Here is a 14,436-nt window from a genome sequence, read left to right as displayed (position 1 = left end):
AAGTTGACCTGCAACAATGCGTTCCAGGACTTTGACAAGGAAGGGTAGTTGGAGATAGTGTGAGAGATTAGAAGGATTGAGGATGGAATCTTTGAGGAGGGATGTGATGACAGCAGTTTTCAGGGGGAGTGGAATGGAGCCTGAAGAGAGAGATTGGTTGACCGTGTTGGCTAGCAGAGAAGGGGGCGTTGAGTGACCAGCAGCTGGGTGGGGAGGGGGTCAACTACAACCACAGGTGTGAACTTCATCCAGGTGATTGTGGTTGAGAGGAGGGAAAAATGGAGTGTAAGGAGTGGGTAGTGGCAGGAGCTATGGCGGAGGGAAAAGGCCGTGTGGATGGTATGGGTGGGGTGGAAGTGGGCATTGGGGTGGGAAGACGATGCAGCCAAGCAGATGTTTTAAATTTTTGAGGCGAAGAAGTCTAGGACCTCTTCGCACTTGGCGTTTGACATGAGGATAGAGGGGGCTTGAGGTCTGCACGGAGGAGGTGATAGATGGTGGAAAACAGTCTTTGAATTGTTGTTTGCCTCCAGAATGACTCTGGAGTAAAAGTCAGTTTTCGCCTGTGAAAGGGATTGGCGGTAGGTGCGGAGGTGCTCGAGCCACAGCCGGCGGTGAATCATTAGGCCAGATTTCTGGCATCTGTGCTCGAGCCTCTGGGTTTGTGTTTTGAGTGAGCGGAGATGACTGTTGTAAAAATCAGATTAGTGAAATCTTTACTGAATACGTACAATGCCTTTAAATAGCCACAACTCATCTCTATAAGCAAACTGTCAGTGAGAATTATCTAAGACACATGCTTTCTGCTGAACCTGCACAAAAACTCTTCATGAGCCACACATGCCTTGTGACTATGGTTTGACAACACTGTATTAGACTTTCCTTTGTATTTTTAGTTTTCTTGAATGTGAATGCAAGATTACAAAGGTAGAAGACATCCATGCAGGAATTTTAAAGTTGTGAACCCAAAACTGTTGGCAGTTATTTTTATAAACTGCATAACCCTAACCCCAATGTGGTCTTGTCCCATCACAGCATGTGTACTTACCAACTACATTGACGAACTATCATATGCAAACTTACCGGCTGCATTAAATTTGCATGCACAGTAGATTATTGATTAAATTGGATTTTATACAACTTATACCGTTTGCCTGCGACTTGGACTGCTTAAGTCATTTAAAATGTTATGGTCCCGAATGATACAACTTATGTGAGTTTTACTGTATTGCATTTTAATTATGAAAGGTAAAACAACAACAACTTGCACTTATATAGCGCCCTCCACGCATAATAACGTCTCAGAGCCTGACTCCGAGCTGTGGTGGTGGGGTGGGGATGGGAGAGAAGGTGGCCATAAACTCAGTCGAAAAGGAAGGTATTCAGGCGGGACTTGAATAAGGGGAGAGGGGGGCAAGGAAGAAGGATTGAGGGAGTGTTCCACAGTTTCGGGATGTAGTGACTGAAAGGGCGACCTCCAATGGCGGAGCGAAGGGTGCGAGGGACAAGCAGGAGGCCGATGCCATTCGAGGTGCCAGTAGTGGATTGGGGAGTGAGGAGGTCGGAGAGATATGGAGGTGCCAGGGAGTGAATGGATTTGAACACGAGTGTGAGGATCTTGAAGTCAATCATTCGGTGATGGGGAGACTGGTCAAAACTGGCGAGATGTGGCTACGGAGTGGGCAGCAGGGTTCTGAATGAGCTGGATTTTTTGAAAAGTGGAACTGGGGAGACCGGCGAGGAGTGCATTGGAGTAATCCAAGTGGAAGGTGACAAATGTGTGCACAAGGGTTTCGGCTTTATTTGGGGTAAGGTACGGTCAGAGGCGGGCAATGTGGCAGAGGTAAAGGAAGGCGGACTTGGTCAGGGACTGGATATGGGCGAGGAAGGACAGCTGGGGGTCGAACCAGATGCCTAGATTGCGCACTGGTTTCGTGAGTGTGAGGGAGAGCGCAGAGAGATTTAGGACTTCAGATCCGCAGGAATGACGACCGTGACCAAGGAGTGTGGCTTATATCCTGTCCACATTCAGCTGCAGGAAGGTTGTACTCATCCAGGCCCTGATGTCTCCCATCAGGGATCAAGGATCAGCAAAATCTACATCGTTAAAGTAGATCAAACTGACCGTTTAATCTACTACATACCATTTGAGATTTCCGTGGCATTGGTGCTGGAGCTTTGCTTTGACTTGCAGAATTCGGTGCATGCCCTGGCTTTTTTGGTATATTGCCTGGTCCCAATGAAGCATCACCTGCTTAAACAAATGAAGCAGATTTTGAATACATTTCTCTTATTTTTGTTTTTACGCATCTCACATTTTGGCAAGAATTTGAATACATTAATTTGAATTGTCTGTACAGTTTACAGAAGTTATTCAAAATCTCTAGCAGGATGCAATAAATGGAGGCATTAGTGGTAAAGTGGAAGTGCAGACAATGGGATTAAAAGATAATAATCCTTGCATTTGATATAGCGCCTTATCACATCTTTGAGACATCTCAAAGTGCTTCACAGAATATACTGTAAAGTGAATTGACTGTATATTTTGTGGGTGAAACTACCAAGATCTGCCAAGCTCTAATGAATTCGTGAACTGGCTTGATGGGCTCTTTCTATGCCCATTTTTCTATGATCTGAAAACAAAAATCTAGTTACTGAAAATGAGGTTTAGAAATTTTTAAACTTTTAATTAAAAACTGTTCTCCAATTGAGCTGTGGATGAAATGCCTAAGTTACCATAACTTTTTCATCTCAGCTGGGGCAGCGGGGGACCACAAATCATTTAAGTGTGCCCCATATGGTGATGGGGTGTATGTGAGAGAATGAGAGAATACGTTAGAATATACAGCACAGAAACAGGCCATTCGGCCCAACTGGTCCATGCCGGTGTTTATGCTCTACTGAGCCTCCTCCTGCCCTTCCTCAACTAAGCCTTCAAGCATACCCTTCTATTCCTTTCTCACTCATGAACCTATCTAGCTTCCCCTTAAATACATCTATGCTATTTGCCTCTACAACTCCTTGTGGTAGCATGTTCCACATTCCCACTACTCTCTGTGTGAAGAAATTTCTTCTGACTTCCCTAGTTGATCTATTGGTGACTATTTTATATTGATGGCCCCTAGTTTTGGTCTCCCCCACAAGTGGAAACATCTTCCCATGTCTACCCTATCAAAACCTTTCATCATTTTAAAGACCTTTTATCAGGTCACCCCTTACCCTCCTCTTTTCAAGAGAAAAGAGTCCAAGCATGTTCAGCCTTTCCTGATAGGGATAACCTCTCAGTTCTGGGATCATCCTTGTGAATCTCCTTTGCGCCCTCTCCAGCACCTCTACATCCCTTCTATAATATGGGGACCAGAATTGCACACAGTTTCCTCTATTCTGCACACAGAATAGAGGAAATGAGCTAAGATTTACTGTATTTGGCAACTTCATTAGAATAAAATTTTAGCTAAAATGACTCCTGGTCAGATAACTGAAAAGATGGTAAAAGTCATTAATAGGAGTTGAGGTCATATATTTTATAAATACACAATAAGCAACAAGGCTGAGCTATGGTTTTAAAAGTTTACTCACCTGTTTGCAATGATTGTACAGATCCAGGTAATGTGGGTGGTCTTTTAGCTACAGATGTTCGATCAATGCTGTGAATGGATGATAAAATGTGAGTTCTAAACAGGCAAAATTATTTTCTTAAGTTTCTTCTATAATCATCCATTGGGTGTCACTGTGACTCAGTCGGTAGCAATCTTTCCTCTGAGACAGACTGTTTTGGGTTCAAGCCCTACGTCGGAACTTGGAATTCACATAGTTCAGGTTGGCATTCCAGTGCAGCCGAGGGGTATTCTGCCAATTGATTGACAACTGGGTTCCTACTTACTGCTAGATAAACAGAGGCGTCTGAAGTAAGGAAACTTGTCTAAGGTTTCACCCTGCCCAGGAATTGAACCAGGTCCTCTCGCTTGAGGGGCGAGTGCTCTAACCAATACGCTACAGGATTCCTGTTACAGCAGACAGTACAACAAACATGATGAAGTGATCACTCAGTGATTTTTAGTATATCTAAATGTGATTTTGAAATTAAATAAGGACAAATTAAGGCCACAAATGTAAACGGCATTACCTGGGTGAAGATTTCTGTAGTGAAACACGAAGTGGTGGCTGAGGAGGCAGTGGTGGTGGCAGTGGTTTTTTACTGGGAGGAGTTTGCTGTTGGGACTGTTTCAACTGCAGACTCATTGCTTCAATAACACTGGTCGTCTTTGCTACTGGAGTTGGCGGTGATGGGTCTGCAAGATAAGAAATAACTAAATGATATCAACTGCAGGTAATTTTATTTTCCCCTCCCTGTAAAAAACAATTATCTCCAGCCCTTCATACTATTCGGGTAAGAAACATCCTGTGTACAGAATTAAGGTGTATGTCTGTGTGTGTGAAGGGATGAGGGGAACTCTACCACGAGAAAGATCTGTGCTTCATGCTTCCACTTTGTTGTTTATAAACCTGCAATGATTCTACCATCCCAAGTTTTAGAATTAGAAAGAATATGGAATTGGGATTAGAGTACATCGCTTCAGTTTGGAGTCCTGTAGCTCAGTAGTTAGAGCACTCGCTTTGCAAGCGAGAGACCTGAGTTCACTTCCAGACAGGGCGAAACCTTGGGCAAGTTTCCTTACTCCACACACCTAAATTATTATTATTTATTATTACAACAACAACAAGATTTGATTTATAGAGCGCCTTTCATGTCGGGAGGATGTCCCAAGGCGCTGGACAGGTGGGTTGGGACTCGGGCTGGGGGGAAATGGTCAGGGTGTGGGGAGGGAAGGGAGGGAGCGAGGAGGGGGTAGAGAGTCGAGACGGAGCTGAAGGCACGGTCGAAGAGAAAGATCATGAGACCAGCTTTGAAGGAGGAAAGGGAGGAAGCGGCGAAGGCACTGGGGGATGGAGTTCCAGAGCCTAGGGGCTGAGAGCTGAAGGCCCGGCCACCGATGGTAGGGCGGGGGATGTGGAGCGGACCGGAGCCAGAGAAACGGAAGGTATGGGCAGGTACGTAGGGGGATAGTAGGTCGGAGGGAGCAAGGCCGTGAATGGCCTTGTAGGTGAGGATGAGGATCTTGAATTCAATCCTCTGGGGATGGGGAGCCAGTGGAGGCGAGCGAGGGTGGGAGTGATGTGGTCGCGAAGCCTGGTGCGGGACAGTACACGAGCTGCAGAGTTCTGAATGACCTGCAGCTTGTGGAGGGAGGTGCCGGGAAGGCCGACGAGGAGAGAGTTCTCATAGTCCAGCCTTGAGGTGATAAAGGCGTGAACCAGTGTTTCAACAGCGTGAGGGGTGAGGTAGTGCCGTAGTCTGGCGATATTCCGGAGGTGATGGAAGGCGGTGCCAGTGTATTACTTCTACATAGATACGATGGGCTCAAAGGCCTCATTCTGTGCTAAAACATCTCTGACTCAATGAACTCTATCTCTCGATAAGAGTTTTTAAAAAGGGTGGTAATGAACCATATTTGAATCCAACAAGAATATGAAAGGTGGTGAACTGGGAAAAGTGTCTATTGAAATGTTTATATTTCTGGGTCTTCTTTATTACCCTAACTATCTATATGAAACTGAACTAGTTGTTATAATGGTAATTAAAAANTACTTCTGCATACAAAAAAAAATCTAATTCATAACAACTACATTTGTGTAGTGCCTTTCATGGTGGGAGGACATCCCAAGGTGCTAATTCATACCCTAAATTATTAGATATGCCCATTAAATTCTGTACTTACAGTACATTACATAATGAAAATATTTTAGCACAAAACCAGGAATCAAATATTTATTAATTTATATAAATACCAATTTATGTAAGTGAGAGAGATTTCAAGCAATTAGAGTAACTAAGTTATAATATAGTAATAAAGTAGGAAGCAATTAAAGCTTAGGTTTGGTGCCTCATACCAAGGTTTTAAAAAAAACTTCAGCCTTATGTAATAATTGATAAAAAACAAGATCCTAAAGATGTAAATAAACATAAAAACGAAAAACGATTAAACAATAATATAATCTATCCCATGCTAACACAGAAATGACTCAAATGTTTTATTTGTTTCTAGCAAAACCAAAAAAGCCACTGATAAGTATTTGGGGTAAAAAGTTCAACAAGTTGAGAATGCAAGTGAATCAAACGGGTGGTCATACATAGAAATGGAACCACAGCTGGTTCCTACTATGCATATAATTTTTGGAAAAGCAAAAGTTAAAAGAAATGACACTTATGAAGTCAGAAGAATGGAATGTTCAGTAATGTTTTTAAATGGTGAGTTACTATATTAATGTTCATAATGGATATTATTGGTTCTCAGAAAACCTTTTTAATTGTTATAGCTCCCAGTCAGATAAAAGCAATTTATTAAATGTGGAGAAAATCAATATAAGAGCTTTTAAATAGTTACAGGAGCAGAACATTTATGTCTGCACAGCTGGCATCAAAGATCATCATCACTTTCAAAAAGAACCCACAAGAAACAACTCAAATGTTTTTAATTTGTGAGATAGCATTTACAAAAAAAAGAATATGTAGACAGTCCAACAGCTCTACAAATGTAAATGATACCTTATACCCCAGGCCACTCGAAAAATAGAAAATTGTAGAAATATCTGCCAAACTTTGTGGAGGGGTGTCAGATTTTGCAGAAAATTGTGGGGGCTGGTTGGTGCTATTGAGTGGTAGGTTTTAAAACTAACCTACATTCTTTCACTTTATTGCAATTGCAACGATTATTATTATTGATAAAAACTAAACAAAGAAATCACACATATTAGATTGTTAGGGGAAAAAAAATTATTAATTGTTTGTTTAATAAAACTGAATGGCCCACTCGGTGGGGGAGAATTAGCTGCGCAGGCACAGAGAGCCGAATGGTTCGTTTCCACTCACGCTCCGTTTGAAGGCCCGGAGATCTGCCAAACACCAGCCAGTCTCCTGACGGTGGGGCTCCAGGAGGTCACTGCCTCCTGCTTCTCAGGGCCCGTCACCACACACACAGACACAGAGAGATACACTCACAACGCAGAGACATTCAGACACAGAGAGACACACACTCACAGACACAGAGATACACACACACAAATACAGAGACGCTCATAGACACAGAGACACACATTCACCGACATGGAGACATACAGAGGAGAGAGACACACAAAGACAATCTCAACAACGGGATTGACTGTCTCAACGGCCCAAGGGGTGAGCTAATGGTGGAGGTAGACAATACAGGCTAAAACCTGGATACATACTTGCTGTTGCTGATGTCACCCGGAGTGGTGGTATAGGTGGATGAAGGTTTGGTGGGTCTGAAGCAGATCGTTGTCGATTAACACCTTCCATTCCCATTGATCCAGGTTTCCAAACATTCGAAGTCTGTGAACTAACACTGGGAACTGCAGATTGAACTGTAAACAAAATAGACTTGCTAGAAATTTACATTGAAAACATTTTACATTGAAATCATTTACTTTTGTCCTTACTGATTTTGTCATATGGTTGTATACATAACCATACTGTAGTCACTCGACCCTACTAGTCCCACAACTTGAGTACGGATGCTGTCTGGCTCATATGTAAGAACTAGATGATCTACGCACTAGGAGAAGAAAAGTGATGGAATATTTTAGTCCCATTGGGTTAAGATCTTCATGATGGGTAACATATGATCTTATGTTGATGTAAGGTAGATGGGTGATTTACATCTACATAAGATCATATGTAGATGTGAGGTACCCATCATGGATATCTTAACCCAATGGGACAAAAATATCCTTTTCCTTCTCCTAGTTAATTCAGACTATGCTTCTTTGCCTGGGATGTTAATTCCTTAGTGGTTAGCTGACAGCAATTCCTTGGAGAATACAATCCTTCTGGGCCAAATGGTTTTGTACATTTAGCTGTGCACTGATATATTTAATTTATGTTATTCCCTCCTTATCATTCATTCTCCAAGATTAGTTTATCTCGATTCAACGTCCGAGCTCACCCCTCCTTATTTAAATGAATATAATTGGTGATTCCATATCTGTTAATTGGTCTGCTGCTGCCCAATTCAGACACAGCATATACTTCTTGTACTAACATTGTTTACCTTGAAAAAACAGCCCCAATTACCTGTAAATCCATTTGCTGGATGGCAGGTATTAGGGTATATGTGAATTATTTTTAAAAATGTGACCTTCGATCATTTTAAAAAGCAATAGTATTCGGTCTTCAATATAAATAGATCTTTATAGTGCACAATCTTGTTTTTGACAGCCTCTTAAGATAATCTTAGTTCTACCTTAAGAGCTCTGAGAAGCTACCGTGCGTGGAGGGAGCTATATGAGTGCAAGCTGTTGTTGTATTGTTATCTCACATTCAAAACATTCAAAAACCAGTTCCTTGTGTTTAGCCTCTGCAAAGGAAATTTAAACTTCTATCCCCATCCCACCTAAACCAACTGAATCCACAATTTTAAATTGTTTTGTAGCCTAAAGCAAATCAAAAGCAAAACAGTAGATAGGATGTGGAAGAACATTAAATATTAATATTAAATTAATTAAAGAACATGAAAGAGGGAAGCTCTCCCTTACCAACCTGCCGGCTCCTGCTTCACGCCCCCCCATCTTGCATGCACCACCACTGACGGATGGGCCTTCAGCCACTCTGCGCCCACCCTGTGGAACTCGATCCCAGTCCCTCCGCCTCACCCCCTCCCTTGCCTCCTTCAAGATCCACCTCAAGACCCTCCTCTTCGACCGTCCCTTCGATTACCCTCCTTCCCCCCTACCCTCCATCCTCCCCGATCCCAACCCCCAGCTCGTGTCAGAAACACTGATTGTCTAACGCCTTGGGACATCCTCCCAACGTAAAAGGCACTATACAAATGTAATTTTGTTCTTGTTGTTGGAAGGCCATGGGGAGTCTTAGAAAATTATGCTAAAAAGGTGGTAAACAATAACGTGTTCCTTGGGTGAAAAGGTGTTCTGTATCTGGAGAAAGAACACGTTACTCCCTCATGGAGATACGCAGTGGATTTCAGCAAACAAAGCCACATACTGGGCAGTAGAATACTTTATGAATCAACTCTAAAGCCTCATTTGGCAGTAAATCATTGTGATTATGGCAGAGATTTGCCCCAAATGTCAAATATATCAGACAATCCAAATTGCGATAGATACTCACTCATGATACTATTATCCGCTGGTGATTAAAATTGGTAAAATTTTCACCGGGTCAGTGTAAATGTAGAAGGTGCAAATCATACTGGATTCACATTTCCAAAGGTCAGTTCAAAGCTCTGAAGGTATTCCTTGGAGCAGCAAACATAAACCTTGTTTTGCCACTCAACATTAATATAATGCGACATCTCTCCTGGTAACATAATTGCAGCATAAATATGGACCACTATCCCTTAGTTTTAAGTCACAGCTTACTTAGCTTATAAATATTATTCTGATTTCAAACAAACTTTCTGCATTCTTCTTTGCAATTCCCTTCACAATACAACAAGCTTGGGCAGTGTCCTCTTTAATATCTTTTCACCAATGCCAATTGGTTCAGTTTGCTTAGCTTCTCTTCACAGTTAAGTGTGAATGTGAAACTATATTTGTTGCTCTCCGAATCTTTTCCATTGTCTCTCTTCAGAAGAATAGGACAAAATCTTACTTGTATCTTGAGCTCAGGAATTAAACATTGAATTTCTAGAAAGCTTCACAAATAAAATTTTAGCAAAGAATGAAAAAATTATAAAAAAGCATGAATCTTATAGTAAGTAGTGTTGTATTACTCATAACGAAGCATTGCTTACCTTTACCGATGTTCCTAGGTGGAAGTGGGGGTACATCAGATATAGAAGAAAGAGGAGGACTTGAGCTTAGTATAGTTCCATACGTTTCATTGCTCACCATACTTGGAATGAACGATCGCTGTTTATCTTTTATGGAATTGGCTGAATCCCTCAACATGGCTGGAAGAGTGGCCATGGGCTGAAGTTGACTTGTTCCTGTCTGATATGACACCTGATAGAAACTGACAGGTCTGTTGGGACTGGATTGCTAAGAAAAGCATGAGATTTGTTAAACCACATCCTACGATTTTTACAATTTATTTAGCACATCATTTTCTACTGACATTAACTATACAATATAAGGTTTGACAAATTGCCCCATTGGCTTAGCCACTGGGAAATGAGTTTTCTCCAGGGAAGCCTTGTTAAACTCCGCTTTCAGCACCAATGAAACTAGAGAGCTAAGGTCTCCTGTTGGAAAACACTATTTATGACGTAAGTGCTTTATGCAGCTGTTATGGCTATCGAACAGTTTTTCAATCCTGTAGGTCTACATCTCATTCTTCACTACCATCTGGACACTCTCATTGGTTTGTCAAGATGACAAATAATATTATTCAAAACAGAAGGAACATGTGAGAATGTTTCCTCCACTTGACTGCAAATGGTACAAAAAAAAATACAATTTAAATTTATTTCAGTAACAGCTCTTATCAGTTTTAAAATGTAAACTAGTTTACTCTCCACATATAAGATAGGGTTAAACAGAGCTGAAATAGAGAGATAGTATCTCTTTAAAGACCTTTGAGACAATAATGAGATGATGTACAATAACAAGAAAATTCTTACTTTCCTCAGAGTTATGCACTGTTGCCTCATGGGCATCTTCCCATAATCTTGTCCTGGGTAAGAGCCACAACTGCACCAAGCCCAGTTTCTTAGTTTTTGCCCTGGGCCATATATCACCTTCAGCCAAGCAGGCAGACAAGCAACCTATTCTTAACAATACTATTTTTCATACATTAGCTGGCAAAGCCTAGGGAGACCCTATGGTCACCTAGAGGGATAATCAGATCTGCAGCTATTATTAGCACAGTGTTATGCACTTGTGCTCCATTGCTCTATCATTATTGTGCCGTATCAGGCAGCCGTGATCCTGGTTTAATGTCTCATCCAAAGGACAACACCTCCACTGTGCAGTAATAATAATCCTTGCATTTGATATTGTGCCTTATCACGTTCTCAAGAGATCTCAAAACACTTCACAGAATACACTGTAAAGTGAATTGACTGTATATTTTTGTGGGTGAAACACTCCCCTATTGCTGCATTTGTGGAGTCCTGTAGCTCAGCGATTGGAGCACTCGCCTCGCAAGCAAGAGGCTTGGGTTCGATTCCTGGCAAGACGATATGTCGGGCAAGTCTCCTTGCTCCACGTCCCTCTGTTTAGCTAGCAGTAAGTAGGAACCCATTTGTTAGTCGACCGGCAGATCGCTTTTTCAAGGGTAATACTTTATTCAAAAAAAATTGGTAACTTCATTCCACGACTGTTTGTGGGTCACCCCTGTGAGCAATTGGCTCCTGTGTTTCGCCCACAAAAGATACAGTAAATTCACTTTACAGTATATTCTATGTTGCGCTTTGAGACGTCTCAAAGACGTAATAAAGCACTATATCAAATCCCCAGATCATTATTATTATTGGAGGGTAAACAAGCGGCTTGAACCCATAGCCTTCTGACCCAAAGAAGAGATCACTATCACTCTGATATTTACACAATGATGTATATTTAAGCTCTCCATGAACCAAATGAAAGATTTTCTGGATTTGGAGAGCCTTTTCACTCAGGAACCGTTCACCTAAAAGTCTGTTCCTCCCAGGAAGGTACAGTTTGCTAGATAAGATTTGTCAAGAACTACTGTAGAAGTAGTTCAGCTTTAGGGAAAAAGCCTATTTGCCAATGGGAATAGTGACACTGACCTGCCTATTTGGGGACTTGAAGAGTAGATGAAATGCTGATAGAACTATTGCATCCTTTGATAATACACTTTTGGGTCTCCTTGAATTCTGGAATGTCTTAGCATAGGTAGGGAAATTTATGTAGTGGATGATGTGAACTGCAAGGATGTGTGCAATGCAAATACGAGATTGTTTTATTGCCTGTTTCCTAAATAACTGAATATGCATGTCTTTTATTAGAGAAACTTGGAAATAGCTAGTGTTTTCTGTAAAGCAGTCAGATGTAGCTCAGTGGTTAGAGCACTCGCTTTGCAGGCAAGAGACCTGAGTTCAATTCCAGGCAGAGGGCGAAACCTTGGGCAAGTTTCCGTACTACTCCACACGCCTAATAATAATCCCTCCAAAAAAAAAACCAATAATAAATTGGTCACTTTCAATCCATGACTGTTTGTGGGATATTGCTGTGCGCAATTGGCTGCCGCGTTCGCCCACAAATATACAGTCAATTCACTTTACAGTCTATTCTGTGAAGCGCTTTGGGACGTCCTCCCGACGTGAAAAGCGCTATATCAAATGCAAGGATTATTATTATTATTATTATTATTATACAGGAATCAGAAATTAAACCTGAATTTAGAATTAATGCTGTATGAGAACATATCAAGGTTACTTTGGCTATTTTGTTCAAGTTCTAAACCATAAGTGTGTATGAAAAAATCTAGCAGAAGTGAGACAAAAATTAAGAATTATATTTTATTGATGTCACTTAATATCCTACCTTGTCTTCAATATCATCATCACTTTCATCCAGATCTTCATGATGTAACCTCCATTCATATTCCACGTGTACATGAGAATTAAACTTGCCTGATAAACACTGTGTAAGCTTTGTAACAGAAAGACGCGATTTAAGTCCCATAAATGTAAGCAGAGATAATGAAATGTTTTTGAAATATTTTCAAATGTGTTAAATACACGTACCACCTCTTCACACTGCGTGTGCTTCAAGCGTCTGGCTATATCAAGTGGAGTTTCTCCACCTTCATTGGCTTAAAATAGAGGAAAAATAATTTCTTAATCTAAGACCTCAAGAATATTTTAATCAACTAGTTTTTCCAATTGGAAAATATAGATTTAAGACTAATGCATTTCTTGGTTTGCAATTTTTGCAATAATTTTTTTTTAAAGCTTTAAATCTGGCAAGCCTAAAACGGTATGAAGATGTAATACTTTAGAATACTAAAGCACATCTTCCACAGATTTCAAATTACTCAGAACTTTCTGAAATCACAATTACACTAATACTGCAGCCTTAACTTCAGATCATCTATGCTGAAAATGTTATTGCATCATTTAGCTCTGTTCTCCGCTCAGATTAGGTTCAAATGCAACACATACACCAAAAACCACAGGAAAATTGCATTAAGCTATTTAGACCAGCTCATTATGCATTTCGAGATCTTTCGCTCCAACCATATTTATATCAACAGTGCGCAATTTATTAGATTCACATAGTGAGACTTTGCTGCTGGCTCTCAGCTGGATACTCTACAGACATAACTTTACCATTTGTGTGCATCTGTTGGGCAGATCAGTGGTTATGTGCATAAATATTCATGAAAAATGTAGACATAATGGAGCGCAGTTAACGTAAGGTTAATGTGGTAGGTGTTGTAGGTACGTCCGAGGTGGCACTGGAAAGAGATGCCCTTGAATTGAGCAGAAAATCAGAAATATTCAAGATAGTTCCTCAATTTGAGTTATGTAACAACTTTATAAAAAGGAATAATAGGAAACCCATCAAAAGAACGTCAATCTATTTTATAATCACTGGAAATGGAAATACTGAATGCGACAAAAAAAATCTTACCTATATCAATGGAGGCTTTACCCCTTAGAAGCAGTTTAAGACATTCCAGATTATCATTTAGACAGCAGTAATGCAATGCTGTGCTGCCTTTGGCAGTCTGTTTATCAAGGTTCCCACTGTAAGACCAAATAGACATATTTACACATACGGAGCATAAAATTTAAAAGAGAATATTCAATGAATTGATAACTATATATTGTAATTTATACAGTAATAACTTTCTCTGGATATTATTAGAGCAGAAACTTTATCTCATTTACTAGTAATAATATAATATTCCTTAAGACCTCTCTTGATTGACAACCTCATCCAGTGAGAAAGAGAGCACAACTCTCTAAAGAGCATCCGCTAGCAAATCACATGCATCACAGGGCACGGCACTATTTTTGCTACTGCGGATTTTCCTCAACAGCCCAGTTGATTTGTGATAAAAAAAATCTGCCGTGAGCACTATTTCTCTACAGAATTCCAACTCATTGATTGCCAAACCCCCAAATACTTTTAAAAAAGGTGAAAATACATCCTTCATCCTAATAATAAAATGCTAACCTGTTCTGTACTAAAAAGTCAACCACATGAAGCGATGTTCTGTCCACCAATCTTACAGCGAGATGCAGTGCCGTTTCTCCTTGCTCCTAGAAATAAATATTGGAAAAGATGAAAAATGAATGATGCCATTAGAAATAATCAGCATTACTGCTTTAAATGTAAGTGGAAAAAAAAAGTGAACTACAACAACAATGAAAGACTGGTGAGGTCTCACAAATTACACCAAAATACCAAAGCAGAAATGGT

The 14,436-nt window shown here is 40.6% G+C and overlaps 1 protein-coding gene across 5 annotated transcripts in view; it reads right to left on the bottom strand.

The window, feature by feature from the left end:
* asap2a (ArfGAP with SH3 domain, ankyrin repeat and PH domain 2a) overlaps window positions 1-14,436 on the bottom strand; it is an 86,034-nt gene that overhangs the window by 6,965 nt on the left and 64,633 nt on the right. For 4 of the 5 annotated variants that reach the window (XM_042332899.1, XM_007906476.2, XM_042332901.1 and 1 more), the window contains 9 exons: window positions 14,191-14,276; window positions 13,642-13,757; window positions 12,753-12,820; window positions 12,550-12,657; window positions 9,834-10,080; window positions 7,291-7,446; window positions 4,127-4,292; window positions 3,580-3,647; window positions 2,145-2,254 (listed from right to left, as the gene is read on the bottom strand). In XM_042332899.1, the coding sequence (XP_042188833.1) occupies window positions 2,145-2,254; window positions 3,580-3,647; window positions 4,127-4,292; window positions 7,291-7,446; window positions 9,834-10,080; window positions 12,550-12,657; window positions 12,753-12,820; window positions 13,642-13,757; window positions 14,191-14,276 (1,125 nt within the window). The remainder of the gene's footprint in view (window positions 1-2,144; window positions 2,255-3,579; window positions 3,648-4,126; window positions 4,293-7,290; window positions 7,447-9,833; window positions 10,081-12,549; window positions 12,658-12,752; window positions 12,821-13,641; window positions 13,758-14,190; window positions 14,277-14,436) is intronic. The other variant, XM_042332900.1, reaches the window with a different exon arrangement.

The sequence above is a fragment of the Callorhinchus milii genome, unplaced genomic scaffold, assembly GCF_018977255.1.
Source record: "Callorhinchus milii isolate IMCB2004 unplaced genomic scaffold, IMCB_Cmil_1.0 Scaffold3, whole genome shotgun sequence".
Taxonomy (NCBI): Eukaryota; Metazoa; Chordata; class Chondrichthyes; order Chimaeriformes; family Callorhinchidae; genus Callorhinchus; species Callorhinchus milii.
The sequence above is the reverse complement of the archived record's forward strand: the minus strand, read 5'-3'. Positions and strand labels throughout refer to the sequence as shown.